Raw genomic sequence first — 23567 nt, forward strand, 5'->3', positions numbered from 1 at the left:
TCGGAAATTCCTCTAGGACTTTCTCGGGAATTTATTCTGGAGTTCCAAGGGAATTTCTCCAGATGTTTCTCCAGAATTATTTAAGGAGTTCCTCGGGAATTCCTTCGGGAGTTCCTCGGTAATTCCTCCAGACGTTCCTCTAAAATTCTTCCAGGAGTTCCTCGAGAAATCCTACATAAATTCCTCAGAAAATTTTCCAGCATTTCCTCGGGAATCCTTCCAGGAGTTCCCAGAAAATTCCTTCATGTATTCCTTGGGAATTTCTCCTGGCGTTTTTTTTTTTTTTTTTGAGATTCCTCTAGGAGTTACTCGGGAATTCTTCCAGAGTTCCTCGGGAATTACTCCTTCAGTTGCTCGGAATTTCTTCAAGAGATTCTCGGGTATGCCTCTAGGAGAATACCTCTAGGAGTTTCGGAAATTCCTCCAGGAGTTTCTCGATAATTTTCAAAGGAGTTTTTTTTTCGGGAATTTCTCTAGGAACTGCTTGGAAATTCCTCCAGAAGTTCATTGAGAATCCCTCTAGCATTTTCTCGGGAATTCTTCCAGAAGATTATCGGGAAATGTTTTAGGAGTTTATCAGAAACTCATCTGGATATACCTATGAATACCTCCAGGAAATCGTCGGGAATTCCCAGGAAACTCCTGGAGGAGGTTTTCTGGGGACCAAGAGTAAACCCCAAGGAACTGCCGGAGGAGAACCTCGAGAAATTATGAAGAACAGCTCGTGGAATTCTTGGAGGGATTCCCGAGAAACATGTAACTCCTCAAAATATTTCCGAGGAATCCCAAGAGGAATTCCCAAGGAACTCCTGGAGGTTTTCCCGAGAAACTTTTTGAGGAATTCCTGAAGGAATTGTCGATGAACTTTTGGTGAAATTCCCGAGGAACTCCTACAAGAATTCCCGATCTCCTGTAGAAATTTCGGAGGATCTCTTGAAGGAATTCCTGAGGATCCTTGGATGAATTTTTAAGGAACTCCTGGAGGAATTGTTGAGGATCTTTTGGAGAAATTCTCGTTGATTTCCTCCATGGATTTCCTGAGGGAATTTCCGAGAAATTCCTGAAGGATTTTTCGATGATCATCTGAAGGAGCTCTCGGGTATCTCCTGGAAGAATTACCAAGGAACTCCGAGAGGAATTTCCGAGGAACTCCTGGAGTAATTCCCGAGCAACTCTGTAGGAATTGACGAGAATCTTCTGGAGGAAATCCTGCAGGAATTCCCGAAACTCCTGGAAGAATTCTCAATTCGATTCGACCTCCTAGAGGAATTCCCGATCAAGTCCTATAGAGGGATTCCCGAGAAACTCCTGTGGGAATTTCCAAGGAACTCCTGGAAGAATTGCCAAGGAATTCCTGGAGGAATTCCCGATAAACTTCCGGAGAAATCCCGAGGAACTCTGACAGAAATTTTCAAGGAACTTCTGTAAGAATTGCCGAGGACTTCCTGGAGGATCTCCAAGGACCTCCTGGATGAATTATGGAAAAACTCCTGAAGGATTTTTCGAGGATGCTCTGGAGGAGTTCCCGAGGATCTCCTGATGGAATTCCTAAAGAGCTCCTAGAGGAATCCCCGAAGAACTCCTGGAGGAATTCCCGAGGAAGTCCTGGAGGAATTGCCGAGGAACTCCTGTAGAATTTTCCGAGGAACTCCTGGAGGAACTTGTAGAAGAATTCCTGGGAGAATTCTCGGGAAACTCAACTCCTGAAGAAATTCTCGGGAAACTTATGAAAGAATTCCGGCGGAACTCCTAAAGAATTTTTCGAGGAACTTCTGGCAGAATTCCTGAGGATCTTTCGGAGGAACTGCCGAGGATCTGCATGAGGATTTGCTGAGGATCTTCTGCAGGAATTCACGAAGAACTCCTGGAGGAATTCTCGAGGACCACTTTGAAGAGTTTCCTAGGATGATCTGGGGGAATTCCCGAGAAACTCCACGATGAATTCCCAGGGATCTTCTGAAGGTATTCGCGAGGACTTCCTGGGAGAATTTCCGAGGAATTTGCGAAGGAATTCCTAGAGAAGTTCCCGGATTTTTTTTTTGTGGAACTCGTGAAAATAAATCCAAGGAATTTGTTTAGGAATTTTCGGGAAAACCATGGAATTTCTGGAGAGAAGCATGCATTATTGCTGGATGACCTCACGGTATATTCCTTCATATTAACCTAAGTGAGAACATGGCATAAATTTTGACTTCTAACATTAATTTTATACTAAAGCCACAATACGAGGTGTGAAGACATATGAAGACATTTTAGCGTGCCTTGTGAAGACATTTGAAAATTTCACCTGGCATCCCTGCGACTTGGCAACAGGAAACTTAGCTTAAAGGACAAGAGGATAAGGTGTGCCGTTTGAAGAAAAGTATTTATGGCCTAAAACAAGCAGCACGTTCATGGAATCACCGATTGCATCAAGTTCTTGTGGAGGAAGGATTGAACCGATGCGAAGCGGATCCCTGCCTGTACAAGAAGCTTTCGAATGGTCAACATTGCTATGTGCTGGTATACGTAGATGACCTAATCGTTGCCAGTGAAGACGAAGAGATGATCGATGCTTTGGCGTATGCACTATCAAGAAGCTGTGACGTGCGGTATTACCTTGGAATCGAAGTTGAGCGCGACGAAGCTGGGGATTTCTACATTCACCAGAAGAAATACATTACTGAAGTGGTAAACTCGTCTGGACTGTAGGGGTTGAGAGAGATAGAGAGAAAAAGATTAATAGGGCATATAGCGTCAGTTGCGGTGATGCACCACCGGAAAAACAAAGCAAACGATTATCATGAAATAAAACGTTAGTCTTGTAAAGCATTTTGTGCGAGAAGGTATCGCTCCTCCTCGTTAGCGTGCGTTTGGCTACAGGATTCGGCTGGTGTGCTCGGAAGTTTCCCTCCGGACACTACAATGGCACAGCCGGTAGGTAAGCTCCCGTGTTGTGGTTTTGTGGCCTCGAGATGGAGAAGTGGCGGCGACTGAAAGCGGGACAGGGTGTCCGTTTGTGTTGTGGACTCCATCCAGTGTTTGGCTTCCGTAGTTGCAGGTGTGTGCCGGCGGCGTGTGGGGCTGGTGCAGTCGGTGCAGTACGGGTGATTTTTGTTTTGTTTGGATTTGTTTGTTGATTGACGGAGGTAGTCTGGTCGATGAGACAATGACGGGTTGCGGTTCCGTCCTGCTATGATTGTTTATTTGTCATTTGCTGCTTGATGGGCTGGTGAACGGTTTTCTTTATTTTTTTTTTTTCATACCGAATTCAGGCATTGGTTTCATGGCGTGACTTTGGTAGCGGTCGGTCACCGATGGTAGGTCGCTGGATGTTCTCTGGATAGGAGATGTTGGCAATTATTTGGCCAACTGTTATAATTTGCATGTGGATAGTGGATGGAGATGACAGGATTTGCAGCTTCGTTTTCATTTGGAGCATTGTGTTAGTTTTCGGTGGTTTGTAGGTGTAAGACCGAATGGCTCGTTGTAACAGGATGGAGTGGGGTTGGTACATTCTATGTATAAAGAACACATAGAAAAGGTCCTTAATCGATGTTTTTTGTGAACTTGTGTATATGTGTATGTGGTATGATTCAAGGCTTTATTAGTTGTAATTATCGAAGAGCGACAGAAATGAAATAATTGGCAACAGAAAAGCGAATTCCCCCGAGAGGGTAAGCTAACAGCGAATTCCCCCGAGAGGGTAAGCTGCAATAGTAAAGCGAATTCCCCCGAGAGGGTAAGCTGCTACAGTAAAGCGAATTCCCCCGAGAGGGTAAGCTAACAGCGAATTCCCCCGAGAGGGTAAGCAAACAGCGAATTCCCCCGAGAGGGTAAGCTGCAACAGTAAAGCGAATTCCCCCGAGAGGGTAAGCTAACAGCGAATTCCCCCGAGAGGGTAAGCTGCAATAGTAAAGCGAATTCCCCCGAGAGGGTAAGCTGGTACAGTAAAGCGAATTCCCCCGAGAGGGTAAGCTAACAGCGAATTCCCCCGAGAGGGTAAGCTAACAGCGAATTCCCCCGAGAGGGTAAGCTGCAACAGTAAAGCGAATTCTCCCGAGAGGGTAAGCAAACAGCGAATTCCCCCGAGAGGGTAAGCTGCTACAGTAAAGCGAATTCTCCCGAGAGGGTAAGCAAACAGCGAATTCCCCCGAGAGGGTAAGCTGCTACAGTAAAGCGAATTCCCCCGAGAAGTATGAAGGATATAGGATGTAGGATAAGGGATAAAGGATAAAGGATGGCGATAATAATGACGATGATGAAGGATGAAATATGTAGGATGAAGGAAGAAAGATGTAGAATGAAGAAAGAAAGATATAGGATGTAGGATGAAAGATGAAAAATAAAGAAAAGATGTTGGATGAGGTATGAAGGATGATGATGATGATAAAGAAAATGATTATGATGATGAAGTATGAAGGATATAGGATGTAAGATGAAGGATAAAGGATAAAGGATGTAGAATGATGGTGATGATGATGATGAAGGATGAAAAATGTATTGCAGTCTACATCCCAAATTGGCCTATCACACTTTTTTTGGTACGCCTGAAAAGTGTGATAGAAGTGCACATTTGGCTCGGATCGTCTCGACGTCTTCGGTGCACTTATTCCTCCATTTACAAGGAATAAGTGCACCGAAGACCTCAACTCGATCCGACGTGGCCCTGCGTTGCAATCACACTTTGAAGGTGTGTGCACACTATTGTGTCAGTCCAATTTGGGGTGCAGTCAGCAATAGGATGAAGGAAGATAGATGTAGGATGAAGAATGAAGGGTATATGATGTAGGATGAAAGATAGAGGAAAGTTGTTAGATGAAGTATGAAGGATACAGGATGTGAGATGAAGGACAACGGATAAAGGATGTAGAATGATGGCGATGATGATGATGATCAAGGATGAAGAATGTAGGATGAAGGAAGAAAGATGTAGGATGAAGACTGAAGTATATAAGATGAAGAATGTAGGATGTAGGATTAAGAAAAATGGTGATGACGATAATGATTATGATGATTACGATGATGAAATATGAAGGATACAGGATGTGAATGGAAGATGAGGAGGATAAAGAATGAATGATGATGATAATGAATATGATTATGATAATGATGAAGGATGAAGGATAAAGGATGAAGGATAAAGAATGAAGGATGAAGGACAAAGGATGAAGGATAAAGAATGAAGGATGAAAGATGAAGAACAAAGAGTAGATGATATAGGATGAAGTATGAAGAATGTAGGATGAAGGAAAAAAGATTTAGGACGAAGGAAGAAGGATATACGATGTAGGATGAAAGATGAAAGATAAAGGAAAGATGTTGGATGAAGTATGAAGGATATAGGATGTAAGATGAAGGATAAAGGATGTAGAATGGTCGTGATGATGATGCAGGATGAAGTATAAGGATAAAAAATGAAAAAAGATGAAGGATGATGATGATTATGATAATGGTAATGAAGTATGCAGGATAATGGTTGAAGGATGAAGGGTGAAGGACGCAGGATGAATAATGAAGGACGATGATGATGATGATGATTATGATGTTGATGAATGATGTAAAATGGAGGATGCAGGATGTAAGGTGAAGTATGAGAAATGACGAATGAAGAATAAGTAGCATGATAATGATGATGATGGAGGATGATTATCATGATGAAAAGCTTACTTTAAAGGATCTGAATAACAAATGGGCTTTTTGGAAAGCTAACTAACCCAAAGGTCGCAAAAAGCTTATAAAAGATTTGCATAACAATGCCAATGTGGCCAAGGTTTAAAATGAATATAAAAAGATTTAATCAAGATGTCGAACAAATTGATTGGAAATTAAGAGGATGCAATGATGATGATCGATTTTATTACTTTTGTTTTCTAACGAAAACAATTATAAGTTGTGCTTCAATAATGTTCAATGCAGGTTTATAATGTTGGTAGAAAGTCATACATTTTTTATTGTTTTTTATTCTTACTTTTTGAATTTTTAAAACAATTAGAGAGTAGGACAGGGGGAGAATGTAGGGGTTGAGAGAGATAGAGAGAAAAAGATTAATAGGGCATATAGCGTCAGTTGCGGTGATGCACCACCGGAAAAACAAAGCAAACGATCAACATGAAATAAAACGTTAGTCTTGTAAAGCATTTTGTGCGAGAAGGTATCGCTCCTCCTCGTTAGCGTGCGTTTGGCTGCAGGATTCGGCTCAAGATTCGGCTGGTGTGCTCGGAAGTTTCCCTCCGGACACAACATGGACTAGGAGAAGCAATAGTATCGGGCATCCCATTGGATACGGCAAACAAGATGAAGAAGAAGAATTACTACCCGACAACCATCAATATCATAAACTGGTGGGGCAGTTACTGTACATTTCGGTTAACACCAGACCGGATATCTCTGCCTCGGTGTCAATCCTAAGTCCGAAAGTTACCAAGCCTACCAAGGATGACTGGAATGAGCTGAAAAGAATCGTTCGGTACCCAAAAGGAACAATCGATCTGAAACTACGCCTCAGCAACCGGAAGGATCAAATAGGACTTTGCGGCTACGCGGATGCAGACTGGGCGGAATGCAGAAGTGACCGGAAATCCAACAGTGGAAACGATCTCTTCGGCCTGCCGGAAACAAACATGCGTTGCATTGTCCACCGCGGAAGCTGAATTTATTGCCCTATCGGAAGCGTCACAAGAAGCACTTTGGCTACAAAGGCTACTAAAGGACCTGGAAGAAGATCAAGCTGAAACCGTTATGTTTGAGGATAACCAAAGTTGCTTGCATATGTTGGATTCGGAAAAAATACAGCAATCGCAAGATTCCACTTTACGAAGTGGTCTACAGCAGACCGGAATTGTGAAGTTCATCTACTGTCCTGCTGAGAAGATGCTAGCTGATTTGCTGACCAAACCAGTTCCAAGAGTTCGGATTGAGGCTTTGAGACAACTGTGCGGTTTGGTACGTTGAGGAGGAGCAGCAAAACTGGCCATGGCAATCCTACGTTGAGGAGGAGTGTTGGAGTCATCGACAACGCAGAGTGCCATGAGTTGATAATCCAATCATAGTATGCAGCGACCTATGGATGACAGGTATAAAAGTGGTAGCTCCGCGACAGTGACTTCATTCGTTATCAAGCTCTCTTAGAAGCAACAACTAATAAAGAAAACTAAAAGTTTAATTGTTAAATCGATCTTTCCTTTCTGGGGAACACAACCCTGCTGGTCAAGTTCCAATAATACATTCCATTACCTTAATGCTGTACACCATCGCTATACCCTTTCCTTTGGGAGGTACACATAGGACTAAGGTGCGTTTCAACGATCAATGCAGAAGTATTCTACCGTTTTAACCGTTTCTGCTTTAAGGTTTCATTTCTGGTTCGGAATGAATGAAGAAGAAGCTACAAAATATTCATCAGGCTACTTTAAGTACAACAACTAGATGTGGAAGTCTGTCATTGTGGATAGTATATGCGGGCGATTAAAGCTGTGACTTCATTTGGTCTCACACGTTTCAGTTTTCAGACAGATTTCACAGTTTTTTTTTTTTAATTCTGAGACTGACCTCGACTGTCACAATCGTTTGATATGACTAGAACTGCTTAATCCATTTCTGTATTGCCAATGTTACACGTTATAATAGTCTTTAATCTAGCCTGCTTTATTTCCACCTCTATTTAAACTATTTTATATTTTTTTTCTGGTTTAGAGAGACTTTACCCAAAAGGGGCATTCGTCTCGTTTGAACGTTTATTATTGAAAAAAAAAATTACTTAATGACTTATTACTAAACGACTTATACGCTACTGAACATTTCAATATTTTTCAAGGACCTGATAACTTTATCTTCCGCTTGCTTGTTATTATACAAAATCTCGCTTAATTGATTACTTATTCCTAGTTGCTCCCGTTCAGCTTTATACTGCTGGCACGCAGCGAGTACATGGTGAACTGTTTTTTTTTTGTTACATAACGTGCACATTTCTGGCGGTTTTTTCTCAGTCAATACTACCTGTTCTCTCTTGTTATCTCTATCTACGAATCTTGCATCATTATTTCTAACTATTTGCAAAGTTTTTCTAGGGCTTTGGTTCCATATAAGTTGATGCGCTTTTAATGTTTCCTTATGTATCCATCTGGTGATGTCCTGACATGGAATTCCATCAAGAAGTGTTGGGATTTTATATTTAACTACGACACGCGTAAGATAACTAAACCCGTGTGAGATTCTACAACACGCACGATCCAGATACCGCAAATAAGTTTATCTAACCAAAATACAACCTAACGCAGTTATATTTAAGCTGCACAATTGTCCTCAATCGTGTTGCTAAGGCAAACAAACTGTCATAAAGGAAAATGTTTTTACTTCCCTTATCGCCTAGTCAGTCCTAGTTTTTATAGGAGTCAAATCAACATTTCAAGACACACACACACTCAATGATTACTACGAAATGTGTCACAAACCACATGCCTCTTAAAATTTAGTCATCGATCAAGCACTATTTACAATTGAACTTTTTATCTTTGTCTTGATCTATTTGAAGAGCAACTTGTGCATGGTTTCGCCTAATCCCTTTCACGGTCAACAATAAATATGCAGTTAGCATTTTAGTTCAAATTAATTTGAATTCTGTACATACAACGTGATAGTGTTGTAGGCATTAATGACAAACAACATGTTTTCTTTTTATTACAGAGCTTTGGTCACACTATTTTTGTAACATTGATAATAAAGCTTGTGGTTTCCCAATTGTTTAGTGAACATATGCCGCGTCGGTTTAAAAACCTATTTATTCACTGTTACAGACATTCGTACACAAAAGTCCCTTTTTGGTACAGCACAAATTCCTTTTCTTTTGTCATTTAAAATAAACACGCGAACACGAGACGGAACACAACACTTATCGTTCTTACTAGTTATTGTATTTTTTACGAATAATCAGACTTTGACGACGAAATTGAACTCGCCCTAATATGGTACTAACCTAACATTTATGGCACCTTTTCGCCTTCTTTCCCCGATTCAGGCGAAACCAGCTGATTTTGTTATGAAAACATAAACAGCGGGTAGCTGAGAACAATGACGATGGACGTAAACATCGGTGAACCAGCTGGTTTTGTTGTGTAAACACGACCAGCTGGTGGACCGAGAACAAAAGACCTTAATGGTAAAGCTAAGTTTCCTGTTGCCAAGTAGAGCGCTCAAGTAAAATTTCACCTTTTTCCGTAAGTAATTTTGACATTTGTTTAACTGACAGCATTTTAACGATACGATGCTGTAAGAAGGATGCGAAGAAAAGGGCACCAAGTTGTTTACGATTTGGACTTCGAGCGAAATTTCGTTTCGTTCGTTTCCTCAGGAAATGTTATTGAAATTGAAATGTACTTTTTCGCGCGCTTGTGGGGAAAATGATTAAATTTATAACTTTTGGGTGGGCTTTTGGGGAAAATCCAGATAGTGAGATTCCAACGAAGTTGTGAAGCTTTCCAAGGAAAATAATGATGAGAGACATTGCGCTGGGATTCTGGGGGAACTTTTAATGGTATTACAGCGAGAACTATGGATAGATACTAATTATAAATTCTGCAATTTAGGGGTTCGGACTACGGTGGGAGGAATTCTGCTGGCGGTTACTTCATGGAGTTTTTGAAGAAATACTGGGACAAAGCTCCACGGGAAATATTATGAAGATCCACGAAGGATTTTTTGTGATGAATCTTCTGGCATTCCGTACGAAGGTTTTTATCTGGGATTTCGCAGAAAATCCTCTTGAAATTCTTCCAGCTGTTCCACCGGAACATCCACAGGGTGTCTACTCGTTTACGAACATAAAATTCCCTGACTTTTCCAGGTTTTCTCCAGGTCTCCAGATAATAATTCCAGGATCAAAAATAATAACTTCAGTAAATTGAACGAACCACAAAATTTGCCATATTAGAGAAGAGTTTGAAGAATTTTGTTAGACGAAATTTGTGGTGGTATTACTATAACTATTTCTGGTTGAACTTCTGCCAGAAATGAAGCACAACAATCTTCGGTGAATTTGCTAGATAAGTAATTAAAGGATTTAAAATTTAAATTTAGTGCAAAAGTCTATTTAAATTATTTGTCAATAAATATTACATTTTTAGATGAAAATATTCTAAAAGTCCATATAGAAATTTCTTTCAAGAATTCGAATAGAGTATTCTGAATTCCATCATTGAATATTTGTTTGAATATTTTTAGAAAAAAAAACTTTAAAACTGTTAAAGCTGCTCCTAGAAAATCCTATATTTAAGGAAGCTCCTCGTGTGTTCAGCCATATTTTTCCAGAAGTTCCTTTTAAGGAGTTTGTTAAAAATGATCAGGGATTTGCAAGTATCGTGCAGGGGTTTCTTAGACATAGAAGGTCCTACACAAATTTGCCAAAGTGAATTTCTTAAAATCTCCTCACGGTTCGTACCCAAAAAATCTATTAGAAAATACTCAAGCAATTACGTCAGGCATTTTTTATAGCGAAACTGCAGGCATTTTCTTGTTTTTTTTATTTATATTTTTTTTATTAAATAATGAAGTAATATTTTCAAAATCGGTTTTCAAACACATGTAGAGGAAGGATCAAAGTGCTATCTCCTGATCTTTTTCCCGGAAAACATTTTTCTTTTTTGCAAAAACCATTTTTAAACAAATTAAAAAAAATGTTTCTGCAAAAATGAAACACATTTTACAGTAGGAAAAAAATCAGGATAAACATTACTTCCTCTACGTATGCATGAAAATCCATTTTTAAATTATTGCTCCGTTAAAAAAACAAACACCAAAAAATCAGGAAACGCTTCTAGTTTCGCCTTAAGAAGTGTCACCAGAAGCTAGACTGAATCAACTAAAATCCACACTCTTATAAATGTTTATCTTGAAAGTTTGTTTAAGGCTTATTTATATATTTTGGTAGTAGATACCAGTGGCGATTTCCTGACCTCAAATCTACCTTTTGAACGAATGCAAATTCTTGATTTTTCTCAATAAATTGGCTTGCAATCAGTAAAAAATGACGAGAATAGCCGTTTCCGACCATTTTCAATTTGATTCAGATCCTGAATTGTCCGCAAATGTATCTTTTAGGGTCGTTGAACAGGTAAAAAGTGAGGTTACGAGACGCCACTGGTAGATACTTCTGGTTTCTGGATCTCCATTTGCTTCTTTAAAAATGATGGAGTGTTGACTATATTTTCGTCAGATTTATTTATTACTAGCTGTCCCGACAAATTTTATTTCGCTATTGTTGGGGTGGTTTCAAAACTTTAGAGTTCACTGCGGCATCGCATTCTAGATTGGTTTTATTGCGATCGTGTTGAATTTAGAAGACTGGATCCTGTTTCAATTAGAGAATGTCTTGATGCACTTACTCATGATTTCCGTTATAAATATGTCAGAAAGGTACACTAGCGTGCACAGGGGGGGGGGGGGGGGCAAGGGGGGGCACTTGCCCCCCCTTCTATAAAAAAAATCTATGCACCATTTTTGCAATTCTTGAACCTTGGATCTTACCACCCAATGTTGAGAATCACTGAGCTATGGTGCACCATTGACACATACAATTTCTTAGTATCTCATGCACAACCATGATCTCAGAATCATCTAGGCTAAACTCACGCACCATATTCTAACTAATCAGTGATGTCAGCACCACATTTCAAAAACATGCACCATTTTGGCATTTCGTATTCTAAAACTGTATTCCATGTACGTGAACCATGGTGACTTCGGCACCACATTGAATTCTAAGCACCATTTTTGCAATTCGTGCACCTAGCCATACAAAATAACGAGTATCACTGAATAACAGTGACGACTAATACAGCACACTAACATCATGCACCTTCTTCAAAGCTTTCAATGCACCATCATGATGTCCACAGAATGATCTAGGTATCCACGCATTATGATGATCGCATGAAATGTCTTTTTATCAATTAAGTATCTAATACCTCATACTGATATGCACCATCATGAAATTTCATGCACCATCACATAAATCTTCAAGCAACATTTCAGCGTTTTTCATATCACTGAGCCGTGAGCATCATTTAAATTACATTTTTTATATGCTATGCACTATTTTTGCAATTCGTGCACCTAACCATAAACTTTGAAAATCGGTTACAACTAATGCATCATCACCTTCTTCAACGGTTTCCAACCACCATTTTGGCATTCACTATATCATCTTGGCATCTTTTGCACCATTATGATGTGGTTCACAAGTGAATTTGATGCACCATTTTGGCATTTCGCATACAAAATAGCATTCCTTGTACCTGGACTATGTTGATTTCTGTGCCGCATTGAGTTTCCTGCACCATTTTTGCAATTCGTGCACCTACATATGGAATTTGTTGAGTATAATTGAATCATGGTAAAACTAATGCACCATACAGACATCATGTAGCTTCTTTGCATTCCATGTACCACCATGATGATCACATAAATATCTAAGCACCATCTCACGCGTCATCTAAGCATTTAATTCCCATTTGAATTTCATAAGCTCCATTTTGCCATATCCTACACCCAATTGTATTCCATGTACCTGATCCATGTTGACTTCCGCACCACATTAAATTCTATGTATCATTTTTTGCAATTTTTAATTTTGGATCTAACCACCCAATGTTGAGGATCACTGAATCATGGTGGCAACAAATGCACCCCTGATACACACAATTTCTTAGTATCTCATGCACAACCATGATGTTCTTAGACTCATTTTTAGGCTAATCTCACACACCATCTTTTAACTAATCAGTGATGTCAGCACCATATTCGAATAACATGCACCATTTTGGCATTTCGTATTCCAAAACTGTAATCCATGTACGTGAACCATGGTGACTTCGGCACCACATTGAATTCCAAGCACCATTTTTGCAATTCGTGCACCTAGCCATACACAATGTCGAGTGTCGCCAAATAACGGTGACAACTAATACAGCACACTAACACCATGTACCTTCTTCAAAGCGTCCACAGAATAATCTAGGTATCCACACATTATGATGATCTCATGCACTATCTTTTAATCAACTAGGAATCTAATGCATCATACTGATATGCACCATCATTATATTTCATGCAAGATCAAAGTTTTCCAAGCACCATTTCAGCGTTTACTATATCATCTAGGCATCTGATGCACCATTATGTTGTGAGCATCACATAAAATACTTTTATTTTGTATCCTATGCACCATTTTTGCAATTTGTGCACCTAACAATGCAACATGTTGATAATCTTTGAATAACGGTGACAACTAATGCAGCTTACGTGCATCATACGCCTTCTTCCAAGCCTTCCATGCACCATTTTGGCATTCATTATACCATCTAGGTATCTTATGCGCCATTATGATGTGGTTTATATTTGAATTTGATGCACCATTTTGGCATTTCGCATACAAAATAGTATTCCACGTACCTGGAACATGTTGATTTCTGTGCCACATTGAGTTACCTGCACCTTTGCACGAAATGCAAGTGCACCATAATATGAAACATGACGAGTATAACAGAATCATGGTGAAGCTAATGCACAATACAGACATCATGCACCACCATGATGTTCACAGAATCATCTAGGGAACATCTCACGCACCATCTTTGAATCAAATATGTGTCTAATTGCGAAATAATGCACCATCGTTAAATTTCATGCATTACTAAAGCTTTTAATGCGTAATCGTGGCGTTCACTATATAATCTAGGCATGTATTGCACCATTATTATTGTATGAAGTTTCGTATATCGAAATGGCATTTCTTGTACGATGTCAACTCTAATGCATCATACTGACATCAAGCACCATCTTTGAATTACATGCTCCATATTAGCATTCAATGCACCATACTAATGAACTGTTGTTATCAGAAGATCCTATACACCACGGTGACATCATGCACCTTTATTGCCTCACGCAATTTGATTTTTATGCAGCACCAACATTTTTATGTTTACACCATCTCCAAATCTCATGTTTTATCTTAGCATTCTATAAATCAAATTGCAATTACTTGTCACGCATGCATTATCTCGACGTTCCCTTGATCATTAAGGTATATAATGAACCATACTCACATCACACACCTTTTTAAAATTCTATACACCTTCTTGGTGTTCATTGTATCACCCACAATTGAATTTTATGTATCATTGTGTGATTCGCGAATCAAAATAGATTCCGTGATTTTGAGAATCACTTTACCAGCTCGAGAAGTATCTGGAGTAATCCGTGGAGAAATTTCACGGGGAATCCTTGAAGGACTTTCTGGAGGAATCCCCGAAGACATTACTAAAGAAGTGCTTGAAAGAATTCTTGAAAGAAGCTTTCAAAAACTGGAAGAAGAGTCTAGAAATTCCTGTAGAATTTGCAGGAGGAGCTACTAAAGGAATTGCTGGAAAAATTATTGAAGGAATTCCCTGGAGGCATTCCTAAAGGAATCCTTGAAGAATTTCCTGGGGGAATCCGTAGAGGAATTCGTGAAAGAATTCATAGAGGAATTTGTGGAGAAATATTTCGAAAAACTCCTGGACAAATTTCTTGAAGAGTTTCAGCAGGGGTCATTGACGAACCCCTGGAGGATTTCCTGGAGGCATTCCTGGAAGAAACGCTGGAGGAATTCCTGGAAGAATTTCTGGAGGAATCTCTGAAGGCATTCCTGAAGGAATCCTTGGAAGAATGCCTGGAGGTTTCCTTGTAAGAATTCCTGGAGGAACTTCTGGAATTTCTGCAGGAATCCCTGAGGATATTTCTGGAGGAACATTTGGAGGAGTTTCTAGAAGAATTCTTGGAGGAAGCTATGAGAAATTCCTGGAGAAATCGCTGATGTAATCCCTGGAGGAATTCCTGAAGGAATCCGTGAAGGAATTACAGGATGAAACACTGGAGGGGTAACAGAAGCAATCCATGAAATAATTCATGGAGGAATTCCAGGAGGAATTGCTGGAGGAGTTCCTGAAGGATTTTTTGGAAAAATTCCTGCATGAATTTGTGGAAGAATTACTCGAAGAATTCAATGACGAATCCTTGCAGAAATTACTGGAGAAATCTCTGGAGGAATTTGTGGAGCAATTCCTGGAGGAATCAGTGGAGGCATTCCTGAAGGAATTTTTGGAAGAATCCGTGAAAAAATTCTTAGCGGAATTTCTGGAGGCATTCTTTTGAGAATTATTCGAAGAATTTTTGGAGGATTTTCAGGAGGAATACTTGGCTGAATCCATGGAGACATTCATAGAGGAAATCTTAGAGAAAGCTTTGGAAAATTCCTGGAGAAATCCCTGCTGAAATTCTTGGAGGAATTCCTGAAGGAATCCGTAGAGGAATTCAAGGATGAATCCCTGGAGAATTACTAGAGAAACTTCTGGAAGAATCCCTAGAGGGTTTTCTGGAGAAATCCCTAAAAAATGTAGGAATTCCCGGAAAAATTTCTGAAGGATTTCCTGAAGGAATTCTTTGAAAAAAATCTGGAAAAATATTTGCAGCTTTCTGGAATGATTAAACGAACTCTTCGAGCAAAAGAATTCCTAGAGGGATTTTATAGGAATTCCTGAAGTAATTCCTGGCGAAATCCATGGAGCAATACCTGAAGAAATTTTTCGAGGAATTCCTGGAACAGTTCCAGGAGAAGTTTATTTTTCTGGAGAAATTCATGGATAAGTTCTAGAGGAATTCTTGGAGGATCCATGAAGAATTTTTAGATGATTTTCTGGAGCAATTAATAGAGAAATTTTTATAGTTGTCCCAGGAGAAATTTTTGGAGAGATTTCTTGAAAAATTCCAGAAAAAATCCTGAAAAAATATCTGTAGAAATTTCTCGAGGAATTCCTGGAAGAGTTCCGGGAGAAAATTCTTCAGAATTTTCTGGAGAAATCCGAGCAGGAATTTCTTTAGGAGTCGTTGCAGAAATTCTGGGAGGAATCTCTGTAGAAATTCCCGGAGGTACTCAAGATGGAATTAACGAAGGAATTTTTGAAGGAATGATGGAGGAATTCCTGGAGCAATTTCCGAAAGAATTCTTTGAGGTATTTTTTGCGAAACATTCCTGGAGAAATTCCTGGAAGATTTTCTTGAGGAATCTTTGGAGAAATTCCTGGAGGAATCCATGTTTGCATTCCGGGAGGTATTTCTGGATAAATACCTGAAGAATTTTTTTGTGGAATAACTAGAGAAATTCCTGGATGAATTCTTTAAGGAATTTTTGGACAAATATTTAAGGCTTCCTGGACGAATGTCTAGAGGAACTCCTCGAGGAATTTGTGAAGGATTTTTTTGAGTAATTTCTGAAGAAACTCATGGATGAACTCCTGGATGAATTCCCGAAGAAATTCCTGGAGGAATCCCTAAAGGAATTCCTAGAGAAATACCCAGAAAAGATCCGAGAAAAATCCCTGCTGTAATCCTAGGAGGGATTCCTGAAGGAATCTGTGAAGGAATTCAAGGATGAATCCCTGGAGAATTTCTAGAGAAATTTCTGGAAGAATCGTTAAAGATTTTTCTGGAGAAATGAAGGAATTCCTGGCAAAATTTCTGCTGGATTTCCTGAAGGAATTCTTTGAAAAATTTCTGGAAAAATATTTGCGGCTTCCTGGAGCAATGATTTAAGGAACTCCTCGAGCAAATTCTGAAATATTCCCTAGAGGGATTTTTGAGGAATATCTGAACAAATTCATTGATGGAATTCCTGGCGAAATCCATGAAGGAATCCCTGGATAAACTCTTGGAGGAATACCTAGAGGAATTTTTTTTAGGATTTTCTGGAGCAATAACTGGAGAAATTTTTATAGTTGTCCCAGGAGAAGTTTCTGGAGAGATTCTTGGAAAAATTCCAGAAAAGAAAATTCTGTAGAAATCCCTGAAAAAAAATTCTCGAGGAATTCCTGGAAGAGTTCCGGGAGAAATTTCTTCAGGATTTTCTGGAGAAGTCCGAGCAGGAATTCCTTAAGGTATCCTTGCAGAAATTCCTGGAGGAATCCCTGTAGAAATTCATGATGGAATTACTGAAGACATTTTTGAAGGAATGAATGGAGGGATTCCTGGAGGAATTCCTGAAAGAATTATTTGAGGTATTTTTTGCGAAACATTCCTGGAGGAATTCCTGGAGAAATTCCTGGATGATTTTCTTCAGGAATCTCTGGAGAAATTTCTGGAAGAATCCATGTTTGCACTCCGGGAGGTATTTCTGGATAAATTCCTCCAGATTTTTTTGGAGGAATTCATTTATAAATTCTTAGAGGAATAACTAGAGAAATTTCTGGATAAATTCTTTAAAGCATTTCTGGACAAATATTTAAAGCTTCCTGGAGGAGTGTCTGGAGGAACTCCTCGTGGAATTAATAAAGGATTTTTTTTAGCAATTTCTGAAGAAACTCATGGATGAATTCCTGAAGAAATTTCGGAGGAATCCATGGAGAAATCTCTGGATGAATTTCTAGAGAAATTCCCGGAAAAGATCCGGGAAAAATTCTTTTAGGATTTTCTGGAGGAATTAGTCGATGAATTTCTGGAAGAATCCCTGGAGACAGTATTGGAGGAATTCTGGCAGAAATTCTTAGAGAATTTTCTGTATGAATTCCGGCAGCAATCCCTGGAGGTATTTCATGAGGATTCCATGGAAGTATCCCTGGAGGAATTCCTAGAAGAGTTCTGGGAGAAATTGATTGAGGATTATGTAGAGCATTCCGTGAAGGATTTCCTGGAAAAATCCCTGGATGAGTGCCTTGAGAAATTTCTGGTGGAATCCATGGAGGGAGGAATTTCTGAAGGAATTCCTGAAAAAAATCCTGGAGAAATTCCTGGAGGAATCCATGGAGGTATCCCTGAAGGAATTCTTGGAAGGGTTCCGGGAGACATTCCTTTGAGATTGTGTGGAGGAATTCTGACAGAAATTCCTAGAGGATTTTCTGGAGTAATTCCTTGAGGTATTTCTGGACGAATTTTTGAAGAAATTCATGAATAAATCGTTAAAGGAATGAATCCCTGAAGAAGTCCTCGAGAATTTCCTGGAGGAATCCATGGATGAATTGCTCGAGAAATTCCAGGAGGAAATCCTGGAAAAGTTCCGGTAGAAATTTCTTTAGGATTTTCTGGAGGAATCTGTAGAGCAATTCCTTGAAGAATCCCTGGAGGAAATATTGAAGAAATTCTGGCAGACATTCCTAGAGGATTTTTTCTAGAAGAAATTTCACGAGGAATCTCTGAAGGAATTCCTGGAGGTAATTCTGGAGGAATTCCTGGAGGTTCTCAAGAAATTTCTGGAGTATTTACTGGAAGAATTCCTGGAGGAATTATTTAGGGAAATTCTGGAGAAATATATGAGGCTTCATGTAGAAATTTCTGAAGAACTCCTCGAGGAATTTCTGAAGGAATTTCTGGAGGAATTTCTGCAGGATTTTTTTTTAATTTCTGAAGAAATTTTTCAACGAGTCCCTGCAGGAACTCCTTGAGAAACTCCTAGAAAAAGTTCTGGAGGAATTCTTTGAGGAATGCAATGAGAAATCCTTGTAGTTTTGGTGAAAATTCCCAGAGGATTTTTAAGAGGAATCCCTGGAGGAGTTCCTGGTAGAATTTCTGGCGCTCTTCCTTAAGAAATTTCTGAAAGAATTCCTGGAGGAATTTTTGCGGAATTTCTGAAGAAATTCATGGATGAATCCTCGGAGGAATTCCTAAAGAAATGCCTCGAGAATTTCCTGGAAGAATCTATGGGGGAATTTTTCGAGGAATTCTAGGAGGAATTCCTGGAAGAGTTCCGTTGAAAATTCATCTAGGAATATCTGGAGGGATGCGAGGATCAATTCTTAGAGAAATCCCTAGAAGATATATTGTAGGAATTCTGACAGTCATTCCAAAAAGAAAATTTCAGGAGGAATCTCTGGAGCAATTATTGTAGTATTTACCACAGAAATTATTTGAGGAATTTCTTGTGAAATATATGAGATTTTTTGGAAAATTAATGGACGAATGCCTGAAGGAACTGCTCAAGGAATTTCTGAAGGAATATCTGGAGGAATTCTTGAAGACATTAATTATTGCATCCCTGGTGGAACTCCTGAAGAAATTTCAGGAAAAAAATGCTGGAAAATTCCTAGGGGATTCCGTTGAGGATTCCCTGGTGGAATTTCTCGCGGAATCATTCGAGGAACTCCTGGAGGAATTCCTGGAAGAGTTTCGGGTGAAATTACTTGAGGATTTTCTGGTGGAGTCCATGGATGAATTTCGGGGAGAAATCCCTGGAGGCATCTCGGAGGAATTTCGGGAGGAATCTCTAAAGGAACTACTCGAGCAAATTCTGAACGAATACCTGAAGGATTTTTTTGAGCAATTTCTGAAGAAATTCATGAATGAATTCCTGCAGGAATTCTTGGATAAATTGCTGGAACAAATCCTGAAGAAATTCCTGAAAGAATCCGTGGAGGATTTCCTGGACAAATTCCTTGCGTAATTCCTCGAGAAATTCTTTGAAGGGTTCCGGGAGACATTCTTGGGGAACTCAGGCAGAAATTCCTAGAGGAATTGCTGGAGGAATTTTAGGAGTTCTTCCTCGACAATTTTTGGAAAGAATTCCTGGTGGAATTTCTGGAGGATTTTTTGTGGAATTTCTGAAGAAATCCATGAATGGATCCCTGAAAGAGTTCCTGATGAAATTTTTTGAGAATTTCCTGGAGGAATCCATGGAAGAATTCTTGGATAAATTTCTTGAGGAATACCTGGAAGAATTCCGTGAGAAATTCCTTTAGCATGTTATGGAGGCATCCGTGGAGGAAATATTGGGGGAATTCTGACAGACAGACTTTCAGGATTTTCCTACAAAAATGTCAGGAGGGATCTCTGGAGGAATTTTAGGAGTATTTACTGGAGGAATTCCTGGAGGATTTATTTGAGGATTTTCTGGAGAAATATATGAGTCTTCCTGGAGAAATGTCTGAAAGAACGCCTCGAGGAATTTCTGAAGGAATTCCTGAAGGAATTTCTGGAAGAAGTTTCTGAGGAATTTCTGAAGAAATTCAGTAATAAATCCCTGGAGAAATTCCTGAAGAAATTTCTGGAAAAAAATCCTAAAGAAATTCTTGGAGGATTCCCTGGTGGTATTCCTGGAAGATTTCTGGAAGAAATTCCTTTAGGATTTTCTGCAGGAATCCGTGGAGGAATTTCTGAAAGAAATCACTAGTTGCATATTGGAGGAATTTCTAAAGAAATGTCGAGGATTTTCTAAAGGAATAACTGGAGGAATTTCTGAAGAAATTCATTATTGAATCCCTGGAGGAATTCCTGAAAAAAAAATCCTGGAGAAATAACTGGAGGAATCTGTGGAGGTTTTCCTGTAGAGATTCCTCGCAAAATTTTTGGAAGAGTTCCGGGAGACATTCTTTTAGGATTCTCTGGAGAAATTCTGGCAGAAATTCCTAGAGGATTTTCTGGAGAAATCCCTGGAGGAATTTCATGAGGAATTCTTGGAGGATTTTTTTGGGAGGAGTTCCTGTAGGAATTTCTGGCGTTATTTTTCGAGAAATTTCTGAAGGAATTTCTAGATGAATTTGTTGAGGATTTTTTGAAATAATTCATGGATTCAGGAATTCCTGAAGAATTTCGTTGAGAATTTCCTGGATAATTTTCTGAAGGAACTCCTGGAGGAATTTCTCGAGGAATTCCAGGAAGATATTCTACAGAAATTCCTTCAGAATTTTCTGGGGAATTCTGTGGAGCAATTCCTAGAGGAATCCCTGGAGGAAATATTGGGGGAATTCTGGCAGACATTCCTAGAGGATTTTTCCTGAAAAAAATTTCAGGAGGAATTCCTGGAGGTAATTTTGGAAGAGTATTTACTGGAGGAATTCTTGGAGGAATTATTTGAGGAATTCCTGGAGAAATATTTGAGACTTCCTGGATGAATTTCTGAAGGAATTATTGGAAATTTTTTGGGGGAATTCCTGGAGGAATCATGCACGAATCTTTGGAGAAATCCTGGAGGAATCTCTGTAGATTGCAACAAGGATTCCGATCAAAATGTTCTATCTAGGAATTCTGACATTCTCCAATTCTAGCATCACTAATTGTCTAGGATCAAAATTCTTTCACAACGACAATATTTTTTTTTCTATAATTGATAATTTTCTAGATATTCTCCATTATATTTGATACGTTTATAAAATTTTATAAGAGTCGAGATAATGACTTCATATTAAAGTTTCGTAATGCCTTGAAATCATCACCATCCGAAGCCTTCTCCAGAATCCCAATATGAAGTACTTGGCGATGTTAGCACCACAACATGTTGAAACCCCTACTTGGGAATTCATATTGGGTGTAACACCATAATTCTATTTTGCACCATGATCATACGTATGTTGCACCATATTATGGTGCCCCCCCTAAGCAAGAACCCTGCGCACGCTAGTGGAAAGGTATCCTGAAAGGTATCTTTAACAAATGGTTTTTGAAAATTCTGAGTATTTTTTTAAGAATCTTCCTTCTACAAATGTTCTAAGTTCCACCAGTAACAAAAAAAAATCTTGAAGCGTTTCAGCTTAATTCCAAAATAAAGCCATTAAGAAACTGTTAGAAATTTCTCCCCAGCTTCGGTCGCCAACCCGCCTCGAATATCTTTCAAAATCAACTCCCGGATTCAGAACTCATTCAAGAAATGCAAGCAATTATTCTACATATTTCATAAGAAATTCTTTAGGAAGTTTATATTGGTCTAGTTCATACTAGTTTCAATAAAAATTCTTTACTATCAAAAATTCCCTGATTGACTTCAGAATTCCCTGATAATTCCAGGTTTTCCAGGTTTTTCCAGGTAGTAGACACCCTGATCCACCAGGAGTTCGCCGGGGAATTTCTACAAAAAACCTTCCATGAAGGAACTAAGGGGGACTCACTAAACAGATTAAACTGCTGCGTAAGCCATGATTTTCTGCTTATTTGAAATGTTTCATGATTTTGCGAATAAAATAATCAAAGATTGCCTTAGTGATGGCAACGTTTAATCAGTTTAATCAGTTTACGCTGTTAAGTGAATCCCCCTCTAGTGTTTTTTTTTTCAGGATTTAATAGCATGGGATCTTGTAGGAGTTCCTTCAGGGTTTTCTCCAGAGGTGTTTTCTAAGATTCTACCAGGAGTTTTTTTTTAACCATCCTCCAATGATTTCAACCGGGATTTCTCTAGTATTTTTGTCCGGGGTTCACTCAGATATTTATTCGAAGATTCCCGCAGGAATTCCTTCCAAGAATTCCGTCTAGGAATTCTACAGGAATGTCTTAGAATGCATCTCCAGGAGTTTTTTTTTTTTCTAAAATAGAACTATTTGGGATCCCTCTAGGTTTTCTCTGGGCGTTTCTTATATGAATCCTCAAAGAATTCCTTTTGGGATTTCTACAGGAATTGTTTATCAGATTTATCTGGGAAATCCTTCCTCCAGAAACTTTTTCCGGGATCCCTCCAGAAGCTCCTTCTAACTCTCCTCTAGGAGTAACTTTATGGGTTCCTCTTATAGTTTCTTCTGGTTTTTCTCCAGGATTTTCTTTTAAGATCACACCTGGAGTGGCATCAGGGAGATTCCTCCAAAGATTCCTCCAGGAATTCCTCCGAAGATTTCTCCAATAATTCCTCCGGAAATTCCTGCAGTAGTTTTTTCGGAAATTCCTCAGGGAAAACCTTCCGGAGATTCCTGCAGAAATGCCTCCAAAAATTCCTCCAGGAATTCCTCCGGAAATTCTTCCAGGAAATCCTGGAGGAATCTCCGAAGAAATTACTGCAGCAATCTTTAGGGGAACTCCTGGAGGAGTTCCCGGAGGAACCGCCGGAGGAATTCCTGAAGGAATCTTCGAAGCAATTCCTGGCGGCATCTCCGGAGAAATTCCTGTAGGAATCTCCGAAAGAATTTTTGGAGAAATCTCCGTAGGAATTCCTGAAGGAATCTTCGGAGGAATGCCTGGAGGAATCTCCGAAGAAATTACTGCTGGAATCTCCGGAGGAATTCTTGGAGGAATCATGGAATTCTTGGAGGAATCTCCGGAAGAATTCTTGGAAGAATCTCCAGAGGAATTCTTGGAGGAATCTCCGGAGGAATTCTCGGAGGAATCTCCGCAGAAATTTTCGGAGGAATCTCCGCGGGAATTCTCGGAGGAATCCCCGCAGAAATTTTCGGAGGAATCTCCGCGGGAATTCTCGGAGGAATCTCCGGAAGAATCTCCGGAAGAATTCCCGGAGGAATCTCCGCAAGAATTCCCGGAGGAATCTCCGGAAGAATTCCCGGAGGAATCTCGGGAAGAATTCCCGGAGGAATCTCCGGAAGAATTCCCGGAGGAATCTTCGGAAGAATTCCCGGAGGAATCTTCGGAAGAATACCCGGAGGAATCTCCGGAAGGATTGCCGGAGGAATCTCCGGAAGAATTCCCGGAGGAATCTCCGGAAGAATCCCCGGAGGAATCTATGGAAGTATTCCCGGAGGAATTCCCGGAGGAATTTCTTGAGAAATCTCCGGACGAATTCCTGGAGAAATCTCCGAAGGATTCCCTGAAGGAATCTCCGGAGGAATTCCTGGAGGAATCTCCGAAGGATTCCCTGA

General features: G+C 39.6%; 1 protein-coding gene across 1 annotated transcript in view; it reads right to left on the minus strand.

The window, feature by feature from the left end:
- Positions 1-293: 293 nt before the first annotated feature.
- The window catches only part of LOC109405399 (pyrokinin-1 receptor), a 398748-nt gene continuing 375474 nt past the window's right edge, over positions 294-23567 (minus strand). The window contains exon 7 of the mRNA XM_062843026.1: positions 294-2685. Within this exon, the coding sequence (XP_062699010.1) occupies positions 2660-2685 (26 nt within the window). The 3' untranslated portion in view covers positions 294-2659. The remainder of the gene's footprint in view (positions 2686-23567) is intronic.

The sequence above is a fragment of the Aedes albopictus genome, chromosome 1 (genome assembly GCF_035046485.1).
Source record: "Aedes albopictus strain Foshan chromosome 1, AalbF5, whole genome shotgun sequence".
In the NCBI taxonomy this organism is placed as follows: Eukaryota; Metazoa; Arthropoda; class Insecta; order Diptera; family Culicidae; genus Aedes; species Aedes albopictus.